This window comes from Sorex araneus, chromosome 4, assembly GCF_027595985.1.
Source record: "Sorex araneus isolate mSorAra2 chromosome 4, mSorAra2.pri, whole genome shotgun sequence".
Taxonomy (NCBI): Eukaryota; Metazoa; Chordata; class Mammalia; order Eulipotyphla; family Soricidae; genus Sorex; species Sorex araneus.
The window spans coordinates 6,673,479-6,701,371 of record NC_073305.1 but is presented as its reverse complement, the minus strand read 5'-3'; the positions used below and the strand labels follow the sequence as shown (position 1 = coordinate 6,701,371).

At 57.5% G+C, this 27,893-nt stretch overlaps 1 protein-coding gene across 1 annotated transcript; it reads right to left on the bottom strand.

The window, feature by feature from the left end:
- Positions 1 to 1,623: 1,623 nt before the first annotated feature.
- On the bottom strand, positions 1,624 to 27,675 carry CPNE9 (copine family member 9). The gene is given in 21 exon segments (XM_055134819.1): positions 1,624 to 2,015; positions 7,080 to 7,153; positions 7,489 to 7,546; positions 8,224 to 8,326; positions 12,473 to 12,600; positions 12,808 to 12,989; positions 14,392 to 14,438; positions 15,221 to 15,282; positions 15,845 to 15,898; positions 15,973 to 16,048; positions 16,470 to 16,511; positions 19,799 to 19,903; positions 20,548 to 20,651; positions 20,763 to 20,826; positions 26,116 to 26,137; positions 26,140 to 26,191; positions 26,467 to 26,503; positions 26,852 to 26,955; positions 27,046 to 27,092; positions 27,181 to 27,221; positions 27,499 to 27,675. Coding segments are annotated over 21 exon segments (1,656 nt in total). The 5' UTR covers positions 27,567 to 27,675; the 3' UTR covers positions 1,624 to 1,829.
- Between the last annotated feature and the right edge of the window lie 218 nt (positions 27,676 to 27,893).

Sequence of the window (27,893 nt, the reverse complement as noted above, 5' to 3'; positions counted from 1 at the left end):
TAAGAGTGGAATCCCATGGGTGTGTTTCTCCTCTTCTTGTCCAACTAACAAATACAGGCATTCATAATATCATTTTATATAGACACAGCAAGATATGCATTAAAGTTATAGAATTGCTCTCCTGGAGTCATCTCGATCTCAGACTACAGTGCTCAGGCCAGATTAGTCTTTCCTATCCCTAGCAGGGTCCTAGTCTCGTCTTGCTTTTGGATTATGACATGACATGACCATGACCAAGCTCTTAACATATAGTTAAGCATTAGGCACTTTGGCCAGGCCCATCTCGATGCCAGGGTAGCACATAACTCACCACTTGCCCTGCTTTTGGGGGGTGCTAGGAAGTAAGGGCAGCTGAGGCTTAAGTCGAGAAAGCAGATGCCCGGGAGTGAATAATATTCGAAGCTAATTAAATCCCATGTTACCAAAGCATATTAACAACTGTCTTTCTTTGTCCATACAAAAAGGACATTGCTTTAAACTATTCAGAAGACACGAGGAGAGGAGCAAGGCAATATTAACTTTTAAGTTCAATGTCCTAGAAAGGTCTGACCTTGGGGGCTGGAGCGATAGCACAGCGGGTAGGGCGTTTGCCTTGCTTGCGGCTGACGCGGGTTCGATTCCCAGCATCCCATATGGTCACCTGAGCACCGCCAGGAGTAATTCCTGATTGCTGAGTGAGGAGTAACCCCTGTGCATCGCCAGGTGTGACCCAAAAAGCAAAAAAAAAAAAAAAAAAAGAAAAGAAAAAAGAAAGGTCTGACCTTACAAATTATCAGAGTCTGATTAGGGGGAAAGCTGATTAACTGGTTGGGGAAGAGAGCATAGAAGTGATTACAAATAGACAAAGGAATGGGAGTGACTCGGGAGCACCTTGATGGGCGTGACCCGATATACCTAAGCTCCTAGTGGAAAGGAGAACAGGACATACCAATGTTGTTAAAAATGTTTAGAGATTAGGGGGCTGGAGCGATAGCACAGCGGGTAGGGCGTTTGCCTTGCACGCGGCCGACCCAGGTTCAAATCCCAGCATCCCATATGGTCCCCTGAGAATGGCCAGGGGTAATTCCTGAGTGCAGAGCCAGGAGTAACCCCTGTGCATCGCCAGGTGTGACCCAAAAAGCAAAAAAAAAAAAAAAAAAAAAATGTTTAGAGATTATTACCAGATAAGGCCAAACTCTGTGGCAAGGGAGAAAGGACAAACCAATGATACCCTACACCCCAGGCTGTGCTTGGGGGCTCCTCCTAACTCAGTGTGGCCCCTGGAACTAATCACAGGTGTTCCACAGACAAAGCACGCAATCGGCCTGTTGAACTCGTGTAACTAAAAACTGTAAAAGTGTGTAAAAGTAGTTCTGGGGACCTGGGTCACTCAGGCGACATTAGGCCTGGCACTCGACCTGGTCACACAGCAGTGCTGGGGCTTGAGGGGTGGACCTGGGCCCCGGTGCATGCCAGGAACCCCACCAATTGGAATTCTGTTCCCACTCTGGACAGCGTTTGGAGACTTCCGGGGAATGCGTGTGGAGTTGGGCACAGCCTGGTGACGTCAGTCTCGCGTCCCCTCTGAGCAGCGGGCTGCCGCCCCCCAGCCCAGGCTCCAGCCCAGGCTCCAAGACACAGAGGTGGCATAAAGATCAGCTTTATTATTAGCAGGAAAACAGGGAAGTGGTGGCAGTGCCAGAGCCTGCGGCGGGCACGGGGGTGGGCGGCTGAGATGGCATCTGTCCTCCAAGCTGGCCGCCTGGTGAGGCCGGGGCTCCGGGAGCCTCTGGCTTTCGGCAGAAGCAGTGGGTGGCAGGCGGGCAGGCTGCTGGGCATTGGGGGGCCCCTCAGGGCTGCTCGGTCGCTGGCGTCGGAGTCGGGGTGGCCGGGGGCGGGGGCCGCGGCTGGATGTCCCTGGTGCGCATGTAGGACAGCAGCTGCTCCGGGATCTCGGCCAGCACGTCCTTGGCCAGTCGAGCCATGCTCAGCACCTGGTTCCCCGACCGGTCCACATAGTCCCGGAATGGCACGAACTGGGACAGGCACAGACAGTCAGGACGGGAAGGGGCCCGCGCCCCGCTCACCCTGTCTCCCACACGCCCTTCTTCCATCCTCAGCACGTTCCGGTCAGTCTTGGACAGTCCACTGAAAAGTCCCTATCATGTGTGTACATGTGTGCATGTGTGTGCATGTGTGTGCGTGTGTATGTGTGAGCGCGTATGCATGTGTGTGAGCACACGCGCATGTGAGCGTGTGTGCTTGTGTGCATGTGTATGCATGTGTGTGCATGCGTGTGTTGTGTGCACGTGTGCATATGTATGCTTGTGTGTACCTGCACACGTGTGCATGTGTGTGTGTGCACAGCGCGTGTGCGTGCTTGTAGGATAATATTGGGTTTGTCCTTTCAGCCTTGAAAAAGGGAATTTAGGTTTATCTGGTTATACCCAGCACACTGCTTCAGAGTCGCTCCCATTCCTGTTTATCGGTAAACTCTTCTCTGTGCTCTCCTCCCCAACCAGTCAATCACCTTTCCCCTACTCAGATTCTGTTAACTTGTAAGATCAGATCCTTCTAGGACATTGAACTTGTAAGTTAAATATTGCTTTTCTCCATATTTTGCATAGTTTAAAGCAATGTCCTTTCTGTGTGGACACAGGAAGACAGTTAATGTTATGCTCTTGTAACTTGGGAGTTGACTGACTCCGAATAATATTTACTCCTGGGTATCTGCTTTCTCAACTCAGTTGCCCTTAGTTCCTAGCACCCCAAAAGCAGGGTCCCAACGAGGGACTGAATGGACCCAGGGAAAGCTGTGAGCTACCCTGGCATCGAAAGTGGGCCAGGCCAAAATGCCACAACTATAAGTTGAGAGCATGGTCATGGACAAATGCTGTCATGATCCAAAAGTAATGATGAGACTAGGACCCTGCTGGGGTTAGGAAGACTAACCTGTCCTGAGGACTGTGGTCTGAATATATAGTGAATGTCCTCAGGAAGAACCAAACTTTAAGTCTGATATATCTCTTACCGTGCTCATACAGAATGACATTGCTAGAAATATTTGAAATAGATTTACTACAACTATTTAAGTGGATTATTAGCTGAGGAGAGAAGAAAGCGACACACCCTTGTTTGGATCCCACCCTTGAGCGGATCTCCTAGTAATCTGGAGTAATCTCCTTAGATGAGATTTGGTTAATCTCCTGGAGGAGTGGTCTTATCCCTCTTTGTTGATTTGTTAATGTTCAACCCACCTTTGTGTCACCACCCTATGTGATCGCTGTATAAACTAAGACTGTAGGAGAGGTAAGGGAGAAGAGAGAGAAGCAAAGGGGAGAAGACACAGAAGCAGAGCACAAGGCGAAAGAGGACCAGGGAGTCATCGGAGCCAGAAGCAGGGGAAAGAAAGAGCACAAAGTGAGTGAGAGTCAGAGTCAGAAGTAAGGGTCAGAGTCAGAAGTGAGAGCGAGAGGGGCTCGGGAGAGAGCGAAGCAGAAGGAGAATAGAGATTGGAATAAGCTGCAGTTGATACCAACCAGCCTGGCCCTCGTTCCTTCCTTCGCCTGCCCATCACCATCGACCTCTCCAGGCTGGGGGAGCAGCATGAGACTACCGAACACGGGCGGCGGGAGAGAGAGAGCGCCGCTGCCCTTTTGTGTATACACAGTGCTTGTGTGTGCGTGTGCGCGTGTGTATGTGTGTGTGTGTGTATGATAAAGAGACAGAGAGAGGAGAGACTTGGAGCCTCACACATCCAAGGCAGATGCTTGCTGCCAGCTTCCATCCATCCGTCTTGCTAGTTAACTCTGTTTTTTGTTTTTTTTTTTTTTTTTGCTTTTTGGGTCACACCTGGCGATGCACAGGGGTTACTCCTGGCTCTTCACTCAGGAATTACCCCTGGCCGTGCTCAGGGGACCATATGGGATGCTGGGATTTGAACCAGGTCGGCCGCGTGCAAGGCAAACGCCCTCCCCGCTGTGCTATCGCTCCAGCCCCAACTCTGTTTGTTTTTTTTTTTTTTGGAGTCACACCTGGCGATGCACAGGGTTTACTCCTGGCTCATGCGCTCAGGAATCACTCCTGGCGGTGCTCAGGGATATGAGCATATGGGATCCTGGGAATCGAACCCAGGTCGGCCGCGTGCAAGGCAAATGCCCTGCCTGCTGTGCTATTGCTCCAGCCCCTTGATTTTCTCCTTTGACTCTTCATCATCTCAGACTCCTACTCTTAGAACACCCCACACTTCTAGATTTTCTCCTATCTCTCCCGAGGCTCCTCTCCACCCTTCACCCTTCCTGAATCTACCTGGCCTCACCCCTACAGCTCTCTCAATGGTCCTGAGTAAGTTCATCACTTCCAGGGCTTGAAAAAACAAAGCAAAACAAAACCTTCCCTGGAGGCTGGAGAGATAGTACAGTGGGTTGGGCTACTGACACAAGTCTGACAGATTTCATGCCCAGGGTCCCCCAAGCCCTCGAGGAGAGAGCCTTGAGTGCGAATCCAGGAGTCACCCCCAAGCAGTACCAGATGGGGCCCTGTACCAAACCAAAAAAACCCCAAACTTCCCGGGGCCACAGTATAGTAAGGTGCTTGCCTTGCACGCAGCCGACCTGGGTTCAATCCCCAGCATCCCATATGGTCCCTTGAGCACCGCCAGGAGTGATTCCTGAGTGCAGAGCCAGGAATAACCCATGAGCACTGCTAGGGACGGCCCCAAAACCAAAAAATCAAGAACAACAACAGCAAAAAAAAAATCAAACTGAAACAAAAAAAGTCCCCAAACTTCCCTCGGGGTCTGGCAGATAGCTCAAAGGGCTTCTTCCCTGCTGGCCTGAGGCCCAGGGAATAGCCAGCCCCGCACTGCCCGCCCCCACCCTCCAGGCACCAGCAGCTGTAGCCCCGGTGGCCCTGATCACTGCTGCACCCACCAGCACCCCATCGCCCTGTCGGATCACGGAGCTTAGTCACTGTTCCCCCGGGGCGTTCATCTGTGGCTAAAACAAAAACAAACCTTCCCAGGGGCTGGAGCGGGTATGAAGGGGAGGTGGCTACCTTGCACACGCCTGACGGGGAGCGCCCCAACACTGATGGTGCAGTTAGCTCTCGGCTCTCTCGGCCCCTTGTTTCAACACGGAGCCCACAGCCAGTGGTGCTGGGGTGTAGGCGGCTGGCGGTGCAGTGCTGGGGGCCACGGTCACACTCGGGGCCCCGTGCATGCTCGGCTCTGGCCCCCCCCCCAGCTGACTTTTTCGGGTCTAGAGCCTCGCCTACTTGGATTCCCATATCTTATCTCTCTGACTCAAATCTGGAATATTCACAGTGAAATTCCAGCCTTGTCTGCTCACTCTTTTCTGCCTCCAACCTTCCATCACGCCTTCAGAAAGTTCAGGCCAGGGCTGGAGCGATAGCACAGCGGGTAGGGCGTTTGCCTTGCACGCGACCGACCCGGGTTCGATCCCCAGCATCCCATATGGTCCCCTGAGCACCGCCAGGGATAATTCCTGAGTGCAGAGCCAGGAGTGACCCCTGTGCGTCGTCGGGTGTGACCCAAAATGCAAGAAAAAAAGGTTCAGGCCAGAGAGATGAGGCACCCCAAGAGCGCCCCCCCCCCGCCCTGCCCCCCACCCGTCCCCATTGTATCTGCAGAAATCTGTCTGTCCACGGGGTTGTGGACACACCTGTCCATGCTCGGGGGCGACCCCGGCTCTGGGCGCCGCACGGTGGCAGGAGTCAAGGCCAGAGACCACCCGTGCCAGACCGGAGCTGCCCCTCTGCCTGGCCAGGGCCGCGTCATCAAATCAGCTCTGTCCGATTTCCCCTGAACACCTTCTGCTGTGGCTGCTGTATCGTTTCCGCTTGGCTGTCTGGGGGCCACACCCGGCAGAGCTCAGAGCTCGCTCCTGGCAGGCTCGGGGGACCCTCTGGGATGCCAGAGATCAAGCCTGGGTCAGCCTCGTGCCGGGCACGCGCCCCCCCACTGGACTTTCTCTCCGGCCCTGGGCGTCTGGGCCAGGATCAACCTCCCTCCGGCCCCGCTGCTTCTCTGGCTCATGCCTGAGCTGCTTCCAATGGGAACCAACTGGCCTCCTCCTCGGGGCGCCCCTGGCCGCTCTGGAGCCCACGAGTGTCCACCCCGGGCACGGCTGAGACCGCTCGTGAGAGCCCTTCATCTCCAGTGCCTCAGAACAGTCTCGCCGCGCCTCCGCGCCCTCTCTGCCCTTGGGCTGCCATCTGCCGCCTCCCTCCTTCACAGCGGCGACGCTGAGCATCAGGATCCTGTCAGGGGCCGTCTCGCTGCTCGTGACGCTCCTGCCCTCGGCCGCAGGAGCTCCTGCTCAGCCGGGCCGGCAGGTCTCAGGGCCGTTGGCTGTGCTCTTGAGCACTTAGCCCACTAAAAGGAAATCTTTCTTTTTTTTCTTTTTGAGTCACACCTGGTGATGCACAGGGGTTACTCCTGGCTCTGCACTCAGGAATGACTCCTGGCAGTGCTCGGGGGACCCTATGGGATGTTGGGAATCGAACCCGGGTCAGCCACATACAAGGCAAATGCTCTACCCGCTGTGCTATCGCCCCAAGCCCTAAAAGGAAACCTTCCTTCCTTCCTTCCTTCCTTCCTTCCTTCCTTCCTTCCTTCCTTCCTTCCTTCCTTCCTCCCTCCCTCCCTCCCTCCCTCCCTCCCTCCCTCCCTCCCTCCCTCCCTTCCTTCTTTTATGCTTTTAGGGCCATACCAAGCAGTACTCAGGGCTGACTCCTGGTTCTGTGCTCCAGGCTCACTCCTGGTGGGGCTCAGGGGTCCCTCTGGGGTGCAGGGGATTGAATCTGGGTCGGCCTCATGCAAGGCCAGGGCCCTCCCCGCTGGACTATCTCTCTGCCCCTGAGAGATCTCTAATCGTGTGACGGCTGCCTCCACTAGTGGGCCGGTCCGTGGGGCTCTCCCGGCCATGAACCCCCCCCCCCCCACCCCGTGTCCGTGTCCCAAGTGAACACGCCTAGCGGGTGTGGAGGTGGTGAGAGCGAGGAGGCGGGAGAGAGGCTCTCGCTGAGCGGCTCCTGCCCGGACCTCTCGACCCCAGGACTTGCCCTTGGGTCAGACCTACCTGAACAATGTCGCGCTCCGCGTAGCGTCCCCGAGAGGACACACGGACGTCATCCCCGTCCAGCTCTTCCATGGCTGCAGAAAAGACACCTCCGAATCTTGGCATCTCCCACCCTGACCCAGCTGCCCCCTCCCTGCTACCTCCCCTCGGGAGCCACCCAAGGGTGATATCCCGGGCCTGCAAATATCAGGCTCAGGTCGGCAGGCAGGGGCGTGCCTTCTAGAACATTCCACACTCCCAGGAACCCCAGCGGGAAATGCCAGCATCCACAGTGTCAGCTTTGATGGGAAACTCTGCGACGGTCTGGGACTTGGCCCAAGACGTCCCCGGACATACAGCCCACCTGGGGGGGGGGCCCAGGCCCTCCCCTGTGGCCCAGTTCTTGGTCCTGCTCGTGCAGGCTACTCACCTTCAAACATGGCGGGCCCCACACCCACGATTATGATGGACATGGGCAGCGAGGAGGCCTGTGGGGGGGAGGGGGAAGGTTTGGGGCTAGCAGCATTCTCGGGGGAGGGGCGGGCGGGAGCCGCGTTTCTGCTCACACCCTGGGCCGCATCTGCTCCAGCAAGGGGCACCAGCTCCCCCTGGCCCATGTGCAAGGGTGTCCGTGCGTCAGACTCCCCCCTCCACCGGAGCAAAGGGCAGCACGGTACTGGCCAGTGTAACAAAGCGACTCGGGCTGGAGTGACAGCACAGCGGGGAGGGCGTTTGCCTTGCACGCCGCTGCCCCGGGTTCTATTCCCAGCATCCCATATGGTCCTCTGAGCACCACCAGGAGTGATTCCTGAGTGCAGAGCCAGGAGGAACCCCTGAGCATCGCTGGGTGTGATTCAAAAAGAAAAAAACAACCCAAAGCGTCACTGTCCTGCCGGAAAGAACCAGGCCTCCTCAGGTGAGCATCTCTTCCTTCCTGCACCACAGCCCGCGGCGGGCGCAGGGACCACCTGGCCCCTTCGGTCATCCGGTAGGAAGTGGGGCTCGGGGGTTCCGAGGAGACGCTAATAGTCCACTGCTCCAGCAACGCCTGATTCCGGCAGCCCTGTCTTCCGGTGGGATCCGCCCAGCGACCCTGCCGGCTCACACCTCAGGGGCCAGTCTCACCCCTGAGCGCTTCCGTCAGGACCCCCCCCACCAGACTCACGCTGACGATGGCCTCCTTGGTCTGCGTCATGTCAGAGATGACCCCGTCGGTGATGATGAGCAGAACGTAGTACTGGGAGCCGTCAGAGATCTTGGCGGCAGCCCTGGGGAAGAGGCCAAGGACGCGGCTGACACGCGGGAGAGGGAACAACGCCCCGGCCGAGGACAGCCGCAGCCCTGGGCTTCTGACGCCGGGTCCCTTCCCTACCGCCCACCCTCCTTCCAGAACCACGTGTGGAGGGCCAGCGGGATGGCTGAGCGGGCCAGCCGTTTGCCTTGCACGCCGCTGACCCAGGTCCCATCCCCAGCCCCCCGGGAGGACCCCCCACCCCAAGCCCCTTCAGGAGCGACCCCTGAGCGCAGAGCTGGTGTGGCCCCCAAACGGAAACCCTGACGGAGGGCTGAGAGCTGGTGCAGAGGCCGGCACTGGCCGTGCGTGTGGCTGGCCCCGTGTCAAGCCCCAGCACTGCGGTTAGTTCCTTGGGCACCCCCAGGAGGGCCCCCTGAGCACAGAGCCAGGAGTAGCCGCTCACTGAGCACCGTCGGGGCGGCCCGCGCTGGCCCGCCGCAATGGTTGATGGCTCCCGGCGGGGACATGTGGGCGAGAATGGAAACACGTGGTCTGTTAGCACAGGCAGGCGTCCGCCAGAGAGAGGTGTGAGACCACCCGGGCCGAGTGACCACTGTGACCGCAAGAGGCACGGGTAGAAGGGGGTGGGCGGGCGAGGTCGGGAAGGGTTTGGTTCAGGAAACATGTTGGGAAAGGAAAGGAAGGGAAGGGGGGTCACGTCAGTAGAGGGAACGGCCCTGGCTGGACTCCTGGCTCGAGGCCAGGCCCAAGGCTGTGTGGGGCCTGGAGAGATTTGGGTGTTTATTCACCCGTCAGAAAGCTCCCTCTCAGGGCCGGGGCCAGAGCACAGCGGGGAGGGCGTCGGCCTTGCACACGGCCAACGGAGGTTGGATCCCCAGCACCCCATAGGGCCCCCCGAGTCACGCCAGGAGCAGTTCCTGAGTGCAGAGCCAGGAGGAACCCCTGAGCATCGCTGGGTTTGACCCAAAAAGACAAAAACCAAAAAACCAAGGCCCCTGCCTGAGCAGCTGAGCCTGATGCCCAAGGTGGCCGCCGGGTGCCCTCCCTGCCCGTGGCCCGGAGTGCGGGGACGCAGTGGGCACTGGCCAGTGCCCCCTTCCTGCGCGTCCAAGCCTCTTGGCATGCTGCCTGCTCACGGGCAGGTCCTTCAAGGCCTGCACCATGCTCTGGGCTCACCTGCCTCCTAGCTCAGCCAGGAGGCCCCACTAGGGGTCGCCACACTCTCCTCTCCACACCTTTCTTTTCTAGAATATACCATGCGCCAACACGAGAGCACAGTGGGTAGGGTGTTTGCCTTGCCCAGGTTCGATTCCTCCGCCCCCCTCGGAGAGCCCGGCAAGCTACCGAGAGTATCCCGCCCACACGGCAGAGCCTGGCAAGCTCCCCGTGGCGTATTCGATATGCCAAATACAGTAACAAGTCTCACAATGGAGACGTTACTGGTGCCCGCTCAAACAGATCGACGAGCAACGGGAGGACAGTGCTATCCAGTGCTTCAGCACTACCACCTGCCAAGTGGGCGGGTCCCCGGGTATGTGACGGAGGGGGGGTAGGGGGGCGTGGCAAGGCCACAGACCCACTGGAGCCTCTATTCTACCGCATGACTGGGTGGGCAAAGCTAGACATTCTTTTTTGGGGGGTGGGGGAAGGGGGCCACCCCCCGAGATGCTCAGGGGTTCCCCCTGGCTCTGCACTCAGGAATCACTCCTGGCGGTGCTCCGGGAAGCCTATGGGATGCCGGGGATTGAACCTGGGTCGGCTGCGTGCAAGCCAAGTGCCTGACCCGCTACACGATCTCTCCAGCCCCCACAGCTAGAAAATTCTTAGGACACTTAACATAACTCGCCCCCCCCGCCCCGCCTAAATGAAAGCAAACACGGGTACAGTGTGAAAGGAATGTGAAGTCTGCATGAATTTTTAAGATGAAATAGGGGACTTCAAAGACGTTTCCAGCCTGGCTCCTTTCAGCGGTGCCCCCGGCTCCCCGGGGGGGAAGCAGTCACTCGCCTTTGCTGACAGGCGACTTGCTGGAAAAGTCTGGAAGCTCTGGCCTACAGAAGGTAATGATTTATTTATGTTCCTGTCTTCCGCCCCAAGTCGGCGGCTCCCAAGGGCAGAGAATAGATCTGATTCATCTGTGCATCTCGAGTGCCCTGGCGGGGCGCTGAGGCAGGAGCGACGTCCTTTGAATAATAACGATAATAATAGCCCCGGCCACAGGCAGCACCTAGAACACTTAGGCCGGGGGGGGGGGGGGCGCGCTGCTCCGTGAATAGCCCTCGACGGGGCTATCGCCACCCCCATTTTACGGTTCAGAGAAACATCACAGCAAGGTGGAGTCTTTTTATTGGGGGGGATGCTCAGGGGCCACCCCTGTTCCCATGCCGGGGACGGCTCCCAGGAGTGCTCAGGGGCCCGCCCCTGCCCGGCACCAAACCCAGGGCCTCACGCTTGCACCTGCTGCAGCACTCAGCGTGCTCTGGCCCTTCTATAAAAATTGGAAAGTTGGGGCTGGAGTGATAGCACAGCGGGGAGGGTGTCTGCCTTGTATGCAGCCGACCTGGGTTCGATTCCCGGCATCCCATAGGGTCCCCTGAGCACCACCAGGAGTAATTTCTGAGTGCAGAGCCAGGAGTAACCCCTGTGCCTCGCTGGGTGTGACCCAAAAAGTAAAAAAAAAAAAAATGGGGTTGGAGCGATAGCACAGCGGGTAGGGCGTTTGCCTTGCATGCAGCCAACCCAGGTTCAAATCCCAGCATCCCATATGGTCCCCTGAGCACTGCCAGGAGTAATTCCTGAGTGTAGAACCAGGAGTAACCCCTGTGCATTGCTGGTGTGACCCAAAAAGAAAAATAAATAAATAAATAAAAAATTGGAAAGTTAAGTGTGATAGAACAGCGGGTAGGGCATTTGCCTTGTTTGCAGCCGACCCGGGTTCGATCCCAGCATCCCACAAGGTCCCCCAGCACTGCCAGTAGTGATTCCTGAGTGCAGAGCCAGGAGGAACCCCTGAGCATTGCAGGTGTGATTCCCCCACTGAAAAACGGGAAAGTCACTCTTCCAGTCGGACCCCCAGTGGCAGTCGGGGCACCCGGGGCCCTGGCTGTGATGCTCGGTCACCCCTCCCCCGCCAGGGGCCCGTGCCCAGCTGAGGATGCCAGCTGCTCGGACCCTGCAGTGCTGAGTGGCAACCAGGGCTATACCTGGTGACGCTCAGGCGACTATGTGGTGCGGGAAAGTGACCCGGGTCCGAGGCCGGCCCGCCGTGTGCCTTCCGGACACTTCCTCCTCCTGACCTGCTGTTAGCTGGTGACCACATGCAGTTTTTGTACATTGTTATCGCCCGGAGTTTTGTGTATTTTTTGTTTTGGGGCCACACCCAGTGGTACTCAGGACTGTGTGCTCAGGGATCACGCCTGGTGATGCTCGGGGGACCCTCGGGGCCACCAGTTATTGACCCCTTCCCTGCTGCACTATCACTCTGGCCCCTGTTATGTCACGTTCACCTCCCATTAAATTAACCCTATCGGGGCTGGAGAGACCATACAGTGGGGAGGGGTCAGTAACTGGAGGCCCCTAGGGTCCCCTGAGCACGCGGCTGACCTGAGCTCGATCCCTGGCATCCCATTGGGTCCCCCGAGCACCGCCAGGAGTAAATCCTGAGCGCAAAGCCAGGAGGAACCCCTGAGTATGGCTGGGTGTGACCCCCAAACCAGTAATCAGAATCAAATAAAATAAATCAACCCTATAAAGTAGGTGCTTTGAGGGGTTGGAGTGATAGCATAGCGGGGAGGGCATTTGCCTTCCACGTGGCCAACCTGGGTTCCATTCCCAGCATCCCATGTGGTCCCGAGCACCGCCAGGAGTAATTCCTGAGTGCAGAGTCAGGAGTGACCCCTGTGCATCGCCAGGTGTGACTTAAAAAGCAAAAAAAAAAAAAAAAGAAGAAGAAGAAGGTGCTTTGACCATCCCTGGTCATACCCACTTCCAGGATGCTGCTTAGGGTCCCAAACACGCGAGCACTGGAGTCAGAGTCCTCTCCCCAGCCCCGCCCGGGTGTGAAGCCCCCTCATCCTCGGGCGGAGGCACCGCGGAGCCCCCGTGCCGCGTGCCGGGCACCTTGAGGGCCGTCAGTCCGCTCCCCACGCCGGCGCCTTACCTGGCTACCTGGTTGATGACGGGCGCGAAGTAGGTGGGCCCGTAGAGCTGCACGGTGCGCACGCTCCGCAGGTAGCTCTCCAGCACGCCCTCGATGCCCGCGCAGTTGGGGTCCTCGTCATTGTTGTTCTGCGCAGGGACACGGCCCGCTGGGGTGCCCGGCCCCAGCCCGCTCCTCCCTTTCCCCAGCACCTTGCACGCTCTGGCCCCGCCCCCGCCCCGCCCCGCCCCCCTCCCGCCTTCGGGGTCCCCTGCCTGCCCTTGGCCCTTAGGAGAACCGTTCAGAGAAGAACTTCATCAGGTCGCGGGGCCCGCTGCGGGGGGGCCAGACCGTACCAGGGGGAACTGGTGGGAGATCCGGCCCTCGGGGGGCAGCTTGGCCCCGAAGCCGTAGGCCGGGAAGAGCTTGTCGCTGTCGTAGTCCTGGATGATCTCTCCCACCGCCTTGAGGGCCATGGCGTAGGCGCTGAGCTGGTAGGGGCTCATGTAGTGCAGCGAGGTCGGCTGCAGGGGGTTCCCTGCGGGCACACAGGGCGCGCCCACCTCAGGGCCCTGGGACCTCCGCCGTCCCGCAAGCCTTGTGTGCAGCCGCCCACCCGCGCCTGGCCACACGCTCCCTAAATCTTTTCCCTGTTCTCACCTGTTCAGTGATCCATCTGTCCAGCCGGGGCTCTAGCCACCTGCTTATCCGCCCACCCAGATCCTCCACCTGGCAACCACAGACCCACAAACCTCAACTCCATCCGCCTGCCTCTCTCTGGTCTCCTTCTCTGCCCGCCCACACGCTCACGCACTTGTCCACGTCCAATTCTGTCCAGGAACCCAGCAGATAATTCTCTCTATTCACATTTGTTGTTTGGGGGCCACACCTGGTGGTCCCCTGAGCTTACTCGTGGCTCTGCACGTAGGAATCCCTCCTGGCGGGACTCAGGAGAGGGCTGCCCGGAATCGAACCCGGTTCGGCCACATGCACGGCAGGTGCCCTCCCCACTGGGCTGTCGCTCTGATCCCTCACAGAGCCATGTTCTTTTGTCCACCCGTTCAGCCATCCGTCCTTTTCACCGTCCGTGGAGTCCGGTGTTTCCTGTCCACCTGCTCATTCTCCCGCCCACTCGACTCTACTGTCTCTCTAATCCCAGCCTGAACATCTGTCCGTGGTGGGGAAGCCCAACCCAGTGGTGCTCGGGGGTTACTCCTGGCTCTGCACTCAGGAATTATTCCTGGTGGTACTTGGGGGACGAGATGGGATGCCGGGGATCAAACCCAGGTTGTCCACGTGCAAGGCAAACGTCCTATCTGCTGTCCCCAAATATCTGTCTTCCACTGACATACCCAGCTGTGCATTCACTTGTCAAACACTTGGTCCTCAGTAACCCATCTACCTCCGCTACGGGTTCATCTTTTTTTTTTTTTTTTTTTTTTTGCTTTTTGGGTCACACCCGGCTATGCTCAGAGGTTACTCCTGGCTCTGCACTCAGGAATTACCCCTGGTGGTGCTCAGGGTACCATATGGGATGCCGAGAATTGAACCTGGGTAGGCCGCATGCAAGGCAAGCGCCCTACCCGCTGTGCTATCACTCCAGCCCCATGGGTTCATCTTAACAACACCCAGAATCGGTCACCGCCCATTCGTCATCCTTACACCTCTATTCTTTTTTTTGTCTGTTTTCCTCATACATCTACTTCTTGGGTTCTCTATTCTTTCAACTTTCTTTGATTCCTTTGGTCACGTTTTTACTGCACGCTCTGCCTACCCTAACGCCCAGCGACCTCCCCCACCCCTCACTCCCATCCCAGCACCAGCTTAGCGGCTGTCTGCATGAGCCCGGGGCCTCCTGGATAGACGAACACTCCCCGCACCAGGTGGGAATCCCGCCCACCTGAGTCCTGAGATTCCTCCCCTCCCCCTCCGACCCTCACCATTGGAAGCCGTGAAGTCGATGGCGACCGTGAAGTTGAGCTGTGTCCTGGGGAGGAAGCAGAGGAGGAAGAGGTAAGGCACCGGGAATTCTCAGTCGAGGGTTTCTCCAACACTCGTGCGCAAATGAAGCTTCTGGGGTTGTGTTCAACTGAACTTTCGGATCTGGATGGTCCGGGGAGCCTGAAATGCTACATTCCCACACCTCCCCATGAGTTCAGAGCTGCTGGTCCCCGGAGCACACTTTGGAGAGAAGAACAACATGTGGGTAACGGGACGAGTTACATGTAACTTAGTTTAACCTCTAACGTAGCCCCATTTCACAGAGGGGGGAAACGAGGTGCGGAGAAGCTAAGACTGTCCCAGTCTCCCTGCCTGGCTCCTTCAAGAGTGGAATACCCTCAGGAGACTGCTTGATCAGAGTTTTCATCTGGTCCCTGCTCAGTTACTGGGGCCACCCCTGAACCCCACTGCTCCTGACACCCCCCCCCCCCCCCGTAAGGGTTGACGAAGGCTGTCTTCACTGCCATGAAAGGCAGCTCAGAAACAGAACTGAGATGGGCAGCACCAAGTATTTTAGAAATTTTGAGGGGCTGGAGCAATAGCACAGCGGGGAGGGCGTTTGCCTTGCATGTGGCCGATATAGGTTCGATTCCCAGCATCCCATATGGTCCCCCGAGCAGGAGTAACCCCTGTGCATGGCCAGGTGTGACCCAAAGCTGAACTCTGTGATTTCCCTGGGCCCCGAGAGTCCCTACCCGAGAGCAGAGGGGCTCGGGGCCCGAGTCAGTCGCAGCCGCCTTTCTGCCCGGAGCTTGGTCTGTCACTCACCCTCCCTTGATATAGTCCACAAACGTGAATTCTGAGTCCACGGAGAAGGAGAGCAGTGTCACCTGCGGGGACAAGGGACAGGCAGCCGCACTGTGACGGACAGCGGGGTGGCGGGAGGGAGGAGGAGACGCGATGAGAGGCAGGACTTCGCCCACTGCCCGCTCTGCCCCCTTTCCAAAAGGGCGACAGGGAAGAAATAACAGAATACTTAGATTTCTAGGCGGATATTGGGGAAACAGAGGGTCTTTAAAAATCATGCAAAGGGTTAAAGACAAAAAAAATGGTAATATCATAAGCAACATTAACCTTCTGCCAGCATCACCACATCCACGGCCGAGCCTGGCAAGCTACCCGTGGTGTGTTTAGTACATCAAAGACAGTAACAACAACATACTCTTTGTGTTCCCGGAGCGAGCAGATGCCACTGGGCTACACTAGTACTCGAGAGGGACAAACGAAGACGTTACTGGAGCCCACTCGAGGAAACTGATGAACAACAGGATGACAGTGATACAGTGATGCCACAGCCACGGGGCCTGGGCCTTAGCTCCCCTCCCCCCCCCCCCCCGCAGGCTCTGGCATGTCCAGGGGGTGGGAACGGGAGCACCTGGTGTCTGAACTCACAGTTCCCGAGTTGACGTATTTCTTCTTTTTACACTTCTTCCGGGGGTTAAGGACCTGGATGAGTAAGATGAACGGTGAGGGAGGGAGGCCGGATGCTCCAGACGGCGGGCGCGGGGGCCACGTCTCACCTCATACACGGTGAACTGGTTCTGGGCCTTGCTGAGCTCCCGGTAGCTGGTGGTGAACTCGCCAATGAAGTCATGGCTGCCATGAGGCCAGGGGCGGTCAGCACCGCTGGCCTGGACCACCCCTGAGACCAGCCACCCCCCACTCCCGCCGGGAGAGGAACCCAGCTGAGGGGGAGCAGCGGGAAGCGCCAGCCCCCCACCAGGGAGCTGATGGAGAAGTGCGCAGCTACGCCCACGTTCTGGTATCGTGGACCACCTCTTCCGGCTTCCACAGTGACACTGGGGAAACGCACCACAGGAGTTTGCAGAACGGCAGATGTGCGACAGATTGGGGCAGGGTGGGGGGGCTCAAAGGCCAGGGCGTATCTCTGGCACTGCTTGGTCCCCGTAAGCACCGCCAGGAGTGACCCTGACTGTTGAGGTGGGAGAGGGTCTGAGTTCAGCAGAGGAGCCGGAAGTGCTGAGAAGGGGGGGCGGGGGGGTGGGTGGCGCGTTACCTTCCATCTCGGTCCCAGTCGTACACATCGATTTTCACTGTTCTAAAATGCAAGAGAGAAACACAGGTACGGTATGTAGACTAGCCTCCGTCCCGGCCCACCACGACTTGCCTAAATCATTCTCTGCCCACCCACATGTTCCTCGCCCACCCTCCGCCCTCTCTTCATCCACGCACCCACCTACCCAGCCTGACTGCCACGGCACTGTTTGCCCTCCACCACTGCCTCCTCCCGCTGTTTGTAAGACTGTCACTATTTTTTTTTTAAATAATTTATTTATTTTTAATTAGAGAATCACCGTGAGGGTACAGTTACAGATTTATACACTTTTGTGCTTATACTTCCCTCATACAAAGTTCGGAAACCCATTCCTTCACCAGTGCCCATTCTCCACCACCCGTAAACCCAGCGTCCCTCCCACCCTCCCCAATCCCATCTCCCCCCCAACCCACCCTGCCACTGTGGCAGGGCATTCCCTTCTGTTCTCTCTCTCTAATTAGCTGTTGTGGTTTGCAATAAAGGTGTTGAGTGGCCGCTGTGCTCAGTCTCTAGCCCTCATTCAGCCCGCAACTCCCTTCCCCCACATGGCCTTCGACTACAATGTAGTTGGTGATCGCTTCTCTGAGTTGCCCTTTCCCCGGAACGTGAGGCCAGCCTCGAAGCCATGGGGTCAACCTCCTGGTACTTATTTCTACAGTTCTTGGGTATTAGTCTCCCACTCTGATATTCTATATACCATAGATGAGTGCAGTCTTTCTATGTCTGTCTCTCTCTTTCTGACTCATTTCACTCAGCATGAAACTTTTCATGCCCATCCTAAATTTCATATGGAATAACAAACGTCCAAGGATAGCTAAAACAATTCTTGGGAAAAAGATGATGGGAGGCATCACCCTCCCCAACCTCAATCTTTACTACAAAGCAGTAACAATTAAAACAGCATGGTACTGGAACAAAGGCAGAGCCGTAGACCAATGGAACAGGGTGGAATATCCCTACACACAACCCCAAATGTATGATCATCTAATCTTTGATAAGGGAGCAAGAGATGTGAAGTGGAGCAAAGAAAGCCTCTTTAACAAATGGTGCTGGCAAAACTGGACAACCACATGCAAAAAAATGGGTTTAGACCTTGACCTGACACCATGCACAAAAGTCAGATCAAAATGGATTAAAGACCTCAACATTAGACCACAAACCATAAGGTACATTGAAAACAAGGTCGGCGAAACCCTCCACGATATTGAAGATAAAGGTATCTTCAAAGGTGACACGGAACTAAGCAATCTAGTAAAAACAGAGATCAACAAATGGGACTACATTAAACTAAAAAGCTTCTGCGCCGCAAGAGATACAGTGACCAGAATCCAAAGACTATCCACAGAATGGGAAAGGATATTTACCCATCAGATACTTGAACTCTACAAGAAGAAAACATCCAACCCCATCAAAAAATGGGGCGAAGAAATGAACAGAAACTTTACCAAGGAAGAAATACGAATGGCCAAAAGGCACATGAAAAAGTGCTCTGCATCACTAATCATCAGAGAGATGCAGATCAAAACAACCATGAGATACCACCTCACACCACAGAGACTAGCACACATCCAAAAGAACAAAAGCAACCACTGTTGGAGAGGATGTGGGGAGAAAGGGACCCTTCTTCACTGCTGGTGGGAATGCCGACTGGTTCAGCCCTTCTGGAAAACAATTTGGACGATTCTCAAAAAATTAGATATTGAATTCCCATTTGACCCAGCAATACCACTGCTGGGAATATATCCCAGAGAGGCAAAAAAGTACAATCGAAACAACATCTGCACATGTATTTTCATTGCAGCACTGTTTACAATAGCCAGAATCTGGAAAAAACCCGAATGCCCCAAAACGGATGACTGGTTGAGGAAACTTTGGTACATCTATACAATGGAATACTATGCAGCTGTTAGAAAAAAGGAAGTCAAGAATTTTGTAGTTAAGTGGATGGGCATGAAAAGACTGTCACTATTTTTGATCCTATGTATTGAGTCTTAGTCTTTGTTCTTGGGACTTTCATCTTATTTTTGGAGAAGAAAACAGGTATAAGAATGAATAACTTGGGGCTAGAGAGATAGTACACTGGGTAGGGTGTTTGCCTTGCACACGGCTGACCTGTGTTCAGTTCCTGGCCTCCCATGTGGTACCACAAGTCCTGCCGGGAGTAACTATTGAACGCATTACCAGGAGTAATCCCAGAGCACCACCAGGTGTGGCCCAAAACCCAAACAACAGCAAAAGACTCAGTCCCTTGACTAGAAAACTATGGCTGGTTAGCTACGAAGCTAAGACCCAACACCTCAGACATCTTGGACCCTCAGAACTAGTCCTAACTACTGTGCCAAAGCTCCACATTTGCATCAATCCTTAAGGCAAACCTTCATCTATTAATTTAGCTGCCCAGTTATTCACCCATCTCACCCTGTACCCGATTCACTGACTCAGTGACGCATGTGAGGGTCTGTCCCATTCAAGCCGACAAGACCCAGTCTGGCTGGCTGGTCATCTGTTCATCGTATAAACCATCATTTATATGCCCTTCCACCCTTCCACTGACCCATCTACCTTCCGATTACCCATTTATTACTTAATATCACCAGAGTCTATCCAGCAACTTTTCATCCAGCAACCAGCTGATTTATCTTCCTTCTGCCATGCACTCATCTGTCCGTCAACCCATTTTGTCACTTCATCTACTCGCTCCTGCTTTTCTGTTCACCTGTCTCCCTAGCCATCTACCCAATTCTCCTGGAACTATTCATGCATTCATCTACTGATTCATTTGTCATCTACTCATCTACCCATTTATCTGCAATCTATTCATCCATCTCTAGCTGGCCTCCCACCCATATTTCATGCAGCTATCCATATATAAATTTTCTTATTCATTTGTTAATTCATCATTTCACCAACTTGTCCATCCATTCACCTATCCATCTATTTATCTATCCATCTATTTATCCATCCATCCATCCATCCATCCATCCATCCATCCATCCATCCATCCATCCATCCATCCATCCATCCATCCGTTTGTTCATCTGTCCATTCATCCACCCATCCCGCTAGCAATCTATCCATCCATCCATCCATCCATCCATCCATCCATCCATCATCCATCCATCCATCCATCCATTTCCCTATCCATCCATGTCCCAAACTGTGTCTCAACAACCAAGACACTATTCACTGTTAACTATTCTGACACTTTGTCCATCCGTCATCCGTCTGGACCTGGGAGCCTCCCCCTCGTGCCCGTGCCCGCTTCTTCCTGCACTCCTGCTGAAGCCGACCTGTCGTAGTCTCCGTTGCAGAGAGCCCGCACCGGGATGCTGAAGGGCTGCCACACGGGGTTCAGGGTGTTCTTCACCACCTCTGTCTTGTGGCAGATGGTGAACCTGGATCGGAGGATTAGAAGACTTGCAGCTGGGGCTGGAGTGATAGCACAGTGGGTAGGGCGTTTGTCTTGCATGCGGCCTACCCGGGTTCAAATCCCAGCATCCCATAGGGTCCCCTGAGTCACGCCAGGGGTGATTCCTGAGTGCAGAGCCAGGAGTAACCCCTGTGCATCGCTGGGTGTGACCCAAAAAGCAAAAAAAAAAAAAAAAAAAAGACTTGCAGCTGCCTTTGGGTAGGACTGAGCCTGAGCCTGGAAGTTGCTCCAATACTCCAGCGAGCAGGCGATTCTCCTACTCGCAAGCACCCATGGTCCACCTTGAGTGACTTCTGGGCTTCGGGACCTATGTGTGACTTTGGTCCCTGTGAGGGACCTTTGGTGGAGTTTACAATACCTCATAGCTGGGGCCAGAAAGACAACACGGCGGGTCAGGCACTTTTCTTACATGGGCCTGACTCGGGTTTGATTCCCAGCATCCCATGTGGCCCCTGGAGCTTAGCAGGAGTGATCCCTGAGCGCAGAGCCAGGAGGAAGCCCTGAGCACAGCTGGTTGTGCCCAGAAAGATACCCTCACGCCCAGTCTAAACGCCCCGATGGGCCCATGGCCGCGGTGGGTCAGGGCCTGGTGAGGGGGCACCGACTCACGTGCCATCCTCATTGCTCCTGTAGAACACCAGGAAAGGGTCCGACTTCCCAAAGAAGTCCTTCTTGTCCAGCTTGTTGGCACACAGCTGCATGGTGGCAATGTCCTGCGGGTGACATTGGGGCTGACACTCAGGATCCCCTTCGCCCGGACAGCCTGCTCGAGGGAGTTTGGGGGCAGACGGGAACCTCGTGGGCCTTGGGGGGCCTTTCCTCACCCGACAGTTGCTAAGCTCCTCGGCAGTCAGCAGTATGGTCCCGCATTTCTTGCCCGGCACACCCCTGCAAGCAGAAAGGGCCTCTCCGTGAGGGGAGAGAACAGGCCACCGAGACGGGGGCGCCAACCTGGGGTTCTGCACTGTAGCACTGCGCTGTCCTCCTGTTGTCCATCGATTTGCTCGAGCGGGCACCAGTAACGTCTCCATTGTGAGACTTGTTGTTACTGTTTTTGGCATATCGAATATACCACGGGGAGTTTGCCAGGCTCTGCCATGCGGGCGGGATACTCTCGGTAGCTTGCCGGGCTCTCCGAGAGGGACAGAGGAATCGAACCCAGGTCGACTGCATGCAAGGCAAACGCTCTACCCGTTGTGCTATCGCTCCAGTCCAATCTGGGGTTCACTTTATTTATTTACTTATTTGTGTTTTCCTTTTGTTTTTTGGTAGAGGCTGTCCTGGCTCAGTGCTCTGGAGTCACTCCGTGGTGCTCCAGGGAGGACCATGCAGTGCCAGGGATCCAATGTGGGCATCTTACACGGAGAATCTACACTCAGCCCATCGTGCTATTCCTCTGGCCCAGGATTCAACTTTCAGTTGGTTTTTTACCGGTAGTCTGTCCCCGGGACCTACACAGCTCCTTGTCAGGGAGGCCTGATTGGGACAGGGCCGGGTCTACACCAGAAGGAAGGTTAGATTAGCTGACCTGACTGGGACAGGGGCAGGTTTATGCTGGAAGGAAAGGATTGATTGGATTAGCCGGCCTATCTGGGTAATCCGATAGCTGATCACAGGTAAACTTATTAGCCGGGAAAGACAGCATTGAGGTCTTAGGCTGGTGCTGGAGTGACAGTCCAGTGGGGAGGGTGTTTGCCTTACACATGGCTCAACCCAGGTTCAATCCCTGGCACCCCACAGGGTCCCCTGAGCACTGCCTGGAGTGATCCCTGAGTGCAGAGCCAGGAGTAAGCCCTGAGCATCACCAGGTGTGACCCAAAAAGGAAAGAGGCGGGGAAGAAAGAAAGAAAAGAGAAAAAATGAAAAGACCTTGGGCAAGTTATTTTCCTGCTCTTTGGACTCTGGTTTTCCCGGCTATGAAATGGGAACCAAACCCCTTTCACCCAGGTTGGTGACAGAAAAACTTCATCAGCATGAAGAAGAGTCTATTCCTCAAAGCAGTGCTAGGTATGAATTAGCCAACTGGTCCTTTCCTTGAGTTTCCCCTTTTCATCTCTAGGGATCCAATCCAGGGTGTCTAAGAGAAGTGCTTACTTGTTTTATCTTAATTGGTCACGTATCGACCGTCCCTACCCCTGTACCCGCGCAGCTCCCGGCCAGGAAGGCCTCATCGGACAGGGTCTGATCCATACCAGAAGGAAGGGCTGAGCCACACCCTGCAGTGCTCAGGGATCCCTCCTGGTGGGCTCAGGCGACCATGCAGGATGTGGGGGATCGAACTTGGGCTGGTCGTGTGCAAGGCAAAAGCCCCATCCACTGTACTATTGCTCCAGCCCCTACTTATTAAAGGAAGCAGGCAAATAAATGTGGCCCCTAAACAATTTATTATTATTGTAATTATTATAAGACAAGTGCTCTGCCCCTGAGCTATACCCCCGGGCCCCAGGGCGCCCTCCCTGGCGGGGCAGTGAGATGGCACAGCCAGAAGGCCCGCGGAGCACTCCTGAGGGCTGGGGCATTCGGTCAGACGCTCTACTCTCGAGGGACTGTGGGGAGTGAGGAGAAAGGGGCAGCCTCGGAGTCTCCTGTCCCCAAAGTGGGTGCCCATGTGCTCGATGGGTATAGCACAAACCCCATTCCGAATTCCCTGGGACCTACTGATTGCCCAGCGAGGGGTCCTTGTCAAAGGGGTCCAAGGTGCGGTATGGGAACAGCCGAGGGTGCCCCGGGCTCAGGGGTGAGGAGGGAACTAAGCAGGGTGTCCTGGGCTCAAGCCCTGGTGCCAACCTGCTGTGGGATGCCCCCATCTTCCAGACGGGCATGTGGGAGCAAGACTTGGCTTCTGCCCAGACTGACGGCCGGAAGAGGCGGAGTGCGGCCAGGGGTGCTCCCGGCGCAGGGGGACTCCTCACCACGTGGCCCCCCAGCACCGCAGCGCCCGAGGGAACGGTGAGTGCAGCTAGGGAGGAAGGTTTGTTTGCACGTCTAGGACCACCCAGCTACTATCTGTTTTTGGGGCAACAGGGGCTCTCAAGAAGTGCATAGGGGACCCAGGGGCCACTCTTGGCCTTAGTCAACCTGAGCGGGTATTTTGGAGCCTGAGGTTCGGTGCAGCTCAGACTCTGAGGTGCTGGGAACCGCCAAGGCCACCCCAGTGGTTCTGGGCGGTTTCCGGGAAGCCACATCATGCCAGGGCTGGAACCCCAGATCAGTGCAGCCCTCCTCCCCACCATGTGGCCTTTTTTGGGGGTCCACACCCAGCGGTGCTCAGGGCTGACTCCTATCTCTGTGCTCAGGGATCCCTCCTGCTGGCTGGTGGTACAAGGCGAGCTCCCTCCCGCTGCTCTACCGCTCGGCTCCTGTGTGTTATTTTGTCTACCTCCAGGCCCCCCGGCCTCTGTCTGCGCATGATCAGTAAGAAACACACGCTCACGCTAAACAGCCTCGTTTCAATGCCTGGCACGACTCCCGTGAGGGTCCCTAATGCCACGAAACAGCCCAAGTCCCTTAAATCTCCACTGAAATTTCGCTAAATGACCGTGTCACCCCTTTCTCCTCACCAGCTGTCTCTGAGGGGCTGGGGGAGGTGGGTTTCCTGCCGCACTGAGAGCAAAAGCGACACCCGCAGACCCTGGCCAGGGCCTTCCCAGTGTGCCTGGACAGGACCGTCCCTGTGCCGTACACCTCGGCGGGACATCGCTCAACAACGCCCTTTGTTATGGCAACCTGCACTGTGTGTGCGCGTGTGCGCGCGTGTGTGCACGTGTGTGCATGTATGTGTGTGTGGCGGAGTTTGGGCTGCACCTGGCAGTACTCTAGGCTTACTCCTGACTGCTCAGGGATCACTCTCGGCAGTACTCGGAGGACCTGTACGGTCTGGGATGGAACCAGGCTTGGCAAAACAAACAGCTTAACTCCTATAGTATCTTTTCCGACCCAACTCTGTCCTTCCTTCCTTCCTTCCTTCCTTCCTTCCTTCCTTCCTTCCTTCCTTCCTTCCTTCCTTCCTTCCTTCCTTCCTTCCTTCCTTCCTTCCTTCTTCACTTCCTTTCTCCCTCCCTCCTTTCCTTCCTTCCTTCCTTCCCCTCCCTCCCTCTCCTTCCTTCCCCCCTCCCTCCCTCCCTCTCCCTCCCTCCCTCCCTCCCTCCCTCCCTCCCTTCCTCCCTTCCTTCCTTCCTTCCTTCCTTCCTTCCTTCCTTCCTTCCTTCCTTCCTTCCTTCCTTCCTTCCTTCCTTCCTTCCTTCTTCACTTCCTTTCTCCCTCCCTCCTTTCCTTCCTTCCTTCCTTCCCCTCCCTCCCTCTCCTTCCTTCCTTCCTTCCCCCCTCCCTCCCTCTCCCTCCCTCCCTCCCTCCCTCCCTTCCTTCCTTCCTTCCTTCCTTCCTTCCTTCCTTCCTTCCTTCCTTCCTTCCTTCCTTCCTTCCTTCCTTCCTTCCTCCTTTTCTCCCTCCCTCCTTCCCTTCCTTCCTTCTGACCCCAAGTCTGTCCTCCCTCCCTCCCTCCCTCCCTCCCTCCCTCCCTCCCTCCCGTCTTTCCCTCCCTTCCTCCCTCCCTCCCTCCCTCCCTCCCTCCCTTCCTTCCTTCCTTCCTTCCTTCCTTCCTTCCTTCCTTCCTTCCTTCCTTCCTTCTTCACTTCCTTTCTCCCTCCCTCCTTTCCTTCCTTCCCCTCCCTCCCTCTCCTTCCTTCCTTCCTTCCTTCCCCCTCCCTCCCTCTCCTTCCCTCCCTCCCTCCCTCCCTTCCTTCCTTCCTTCCTTCCTTCCTTCCTTCCTTCCTTCCTTCCTTCCTTCCTCCCTTTCTCCCTCCCTCCTTCCCTTCCTTCCTCTCTTCCTTCCTTCTAACCCCAAGTGTCCTTCTGTCCTCCCTCCCTCCCTTCCTCCTTTCCCTCCCTCCCTCCCTCCCTCCCTCCCTTCCTTCCTTCCTTCCTTCCTTCCTTCCTTCCTTCCTTCCTTCCTTCCTTCCTTCCTCCTTTTCTCCCTCCCTCCTTCCCTTCCTTCCTTCTGACCCCAAGTCTGTCCTCCCTCCCTCCCTCCCTCCCTCCCTCCCGTCTTTCCCTCCCTTCCTCCCTCCCCTCCTTCCTTCCTTCCTTCCTTCCTTCCTTCCTTCCTTCCTTCCTTCCTTCCTTCCTCCCTCCCTCCCTCCGTCCCTCCCTCCCTCCCTTCCTTCCTTCCTTCCTTCCTTCCTTCCTTCCTTCCTTCCCTGGGTCTCACACATGTGACCTCACCACTGACCTTGCTCCCTGCCCTTCGACCTAAGGAATCTTGCTGCCAGCCTTCCCTCTCCTCTCCCTCCCTCGGTGATGTCATCCAGTCTCCTGGCCTTAAAGAGCACCCATGTCTCGAATCTTATTGCCTGCTTGACATTTCCGCTCAGATATTTAGTAAACAGTGACAGAACCCAATGTGTCAGACTAACCCCTCACTGACTCCACCCCGACTTCTCCCTCGCCGAGTTCAAAGCTAACTCAGTTAACCGCAAGGCCATGGTCCCGCTTGTGCAGGAAAGGCCTTGGGTGGGCCTCGCAGCCTCTTCCCCCCGCCCGGCCATACTGGGAGCTCATGGGCTCCACCCTCAGGTCCAGACGGGCCTGCCGCGACCCTCCTTCGCTGCTGCTTCCCTTCCTAGAATTACTCGAGCATTTCCCTGCTCCTGCCCTTATCCCTCTGGGCTTCCTCCTGGCTCACACCCGCATCTCTGAGTCTCAGCTCGGAACCTGCTGCTTCCTCTTCCTCAGCCTCAGCTGGCGCAGCCTCCGTGCCGCGTGTGGAATCTGTTTCCTCCGCCCAGCGCCGTCCTGCTCCTCTGGACACCGGTGCCCTCGCTTCCCCCAGACCACGCCGGAAGCTCCCCCTCTCTCGGTTTACCTGACCGCTCAGTTCGATCCCGCTTCTCCCAGATGGCCAACGCCCCCTCATTCCGCTGTCCTTTGCTTTTCTTCTCATATATTGTGACTCATTAGCAGTTTTGGTGCCAGGGTCTGAGTACAGCCTTCTAATATATTAAGTGATCTACTTGTGTCTAGCCTGCCTCATCTTTCCTCTCTGCTCTGTTCTCTGCTGCAGCCTCAACAGCGTGATGGCCGGGCCCTTGAGGCTACTGCCCCGGCGATCCCCGCCTCGCCCGCACCCTGGGAGGAGAGACTGGAAGTGCCACCCCCATCGCCCCCTCTGATTCAGCTCACGTGAGGGGTCTCTCCACGCGCTGCCCTGCCCTCCGATCACCTCGCCCAGCGCCAGGAAGGCTTGTCCCAGGAAATCCTAAAGGGAGCGCAGAGTCAGGCCGGCCAGGGGCTGCAGGCAGGTGCGAAACCTCCCCAGAGCCACCACCTGGGCTGTGCTCTCAAGGACCACCCTCCCCTTCGGCAGCCCCCCAGCCCCCTCTGCCCTGGCCCTGCTCACCTTCTGCAGCCGGGAGGTGCCCGCCGTGGAGAGGAAGGAAGAGGAGCACTGAGCGGCGGGCGGCAGGAGAGGAGGGCAAGGAGGGGGACTCTGGGGGTCGCGGGGACGCGGGGACGCGGGGGACGCGAGCTCACCGGTTTGGAGACGTTGGTTTTGGAGTCCACATTGTACCTGGGAAGAGAGTGAGACCCGCATGGGGAGGAGAGAGCTAGAGCGGGCCTGGGTAGCTCCTGGCTGGAGGGAGGGGGCCTTGGACCCGAACGTCACCCCAGCTCCCTGGGGCGAGGGTCCGGGCGAGGGTCGGCCCAGAGCTGGGCGGGGCCTGGGGCGGGGCCCGTGGAGGGGCGGAGTCTTCTGTGGGCGGGGCCAGGAGGGAGCCCGCTGATTGGCTCTGCTCGGGGCGGGGCGGGGACTCGCGCGAGGCCCCCCCCCCCCCGCGGCGCGCCCGAAACCGGGCCCGGAGGAGCCGGGCCGGCGGGCGGGGGGCGCGGGGAGACCCGGGGTCTGGGCGGGGCTCACACGTCGAAGCGCAGGTTCTGCTTCTCCTCGAAGAAGTAGTCGAGGACGAATTTGCGCACGAAGTCCGGGTTCAGCGTGTTGTCGATGACCTCGGTCCTCCCGAACTGGGGGGGCGGGAGCGGGCGGTGAGCGGCCGGGCCGGGCCGGGCGGGTCGGGCCGGGCCGGGCCGGGCCGGGCCGCGGCCGCCGCTCACCTCTCGCCACTCCTGGCTGGCCCGGCTCTGCGTGTACAGCACGGCCACTGCGGCGGGCGGGGAGGGACGGCAGCACGTCAGGGCCGCCCGCGCCGCCCCCGCCGGCCGCCCCCGCCCGGCCCCCGCGCTGCCTACTGGGGTCCGACTTGGAGAAAGTGTCCAGGTCCAGCAGGTTCCTGCAGAAAGCGACACACGGGGCGGGTGGCGCCGCAGCCCACCGCGGGGGGCGTCCCGGGAAGTCGCGGGGTCCGCGCGTGCTCCCGCGCCGGCGCCCACCGCGGGCGGGTCCGCGGGGTCGGGCGTGCGGGCTGGACCGCGCTCGGCCGGCGTCCCGGGGGCCCGGGGTGGGGGGCTCGACCCCCGAACTCTGCCCTCCTACGGAGGGAGCCCCGGCCGAGCCCGCCGCCCCCCGCTCGCGGCTCGCTCCCGCGCCCCGCCCGGCCCCCCGCTCACCGGCAGGACACGGTGATCTCGATCTTGGTGGCCGGCACGCTGCGCTCCGGGGGGCCGCCGAGGGACATGGCTGGGCCGGGGGCCGGGGGCCGGGGGCCGCGGCGCGTCCCGCCCGTGCGCTCCTTCCCGCCGCTCGCGGCGCGGGCACTGTGCGGCCGGCGGCGGCGGCTCCGGCTGGCAGCGCGGCCCCGCCCGGCCCTGCGGGTGGCCCCCGCCCCATTGGAGCAGCCGAGCCGCCGCGAGCCCCGCCGGACCCCCGCGTCCCTCCCCCCGCCCTCCCCAGGCAGCCCTGCGGCGGCCCCGGCCACTGTCCGTGGTGCTGAAGCGCCGGACGCACTCGGGGGCGTGTGGAGCCTCTGCCCGAGGGGGCTCCCCCTCTACTGTCCCTCCCCACC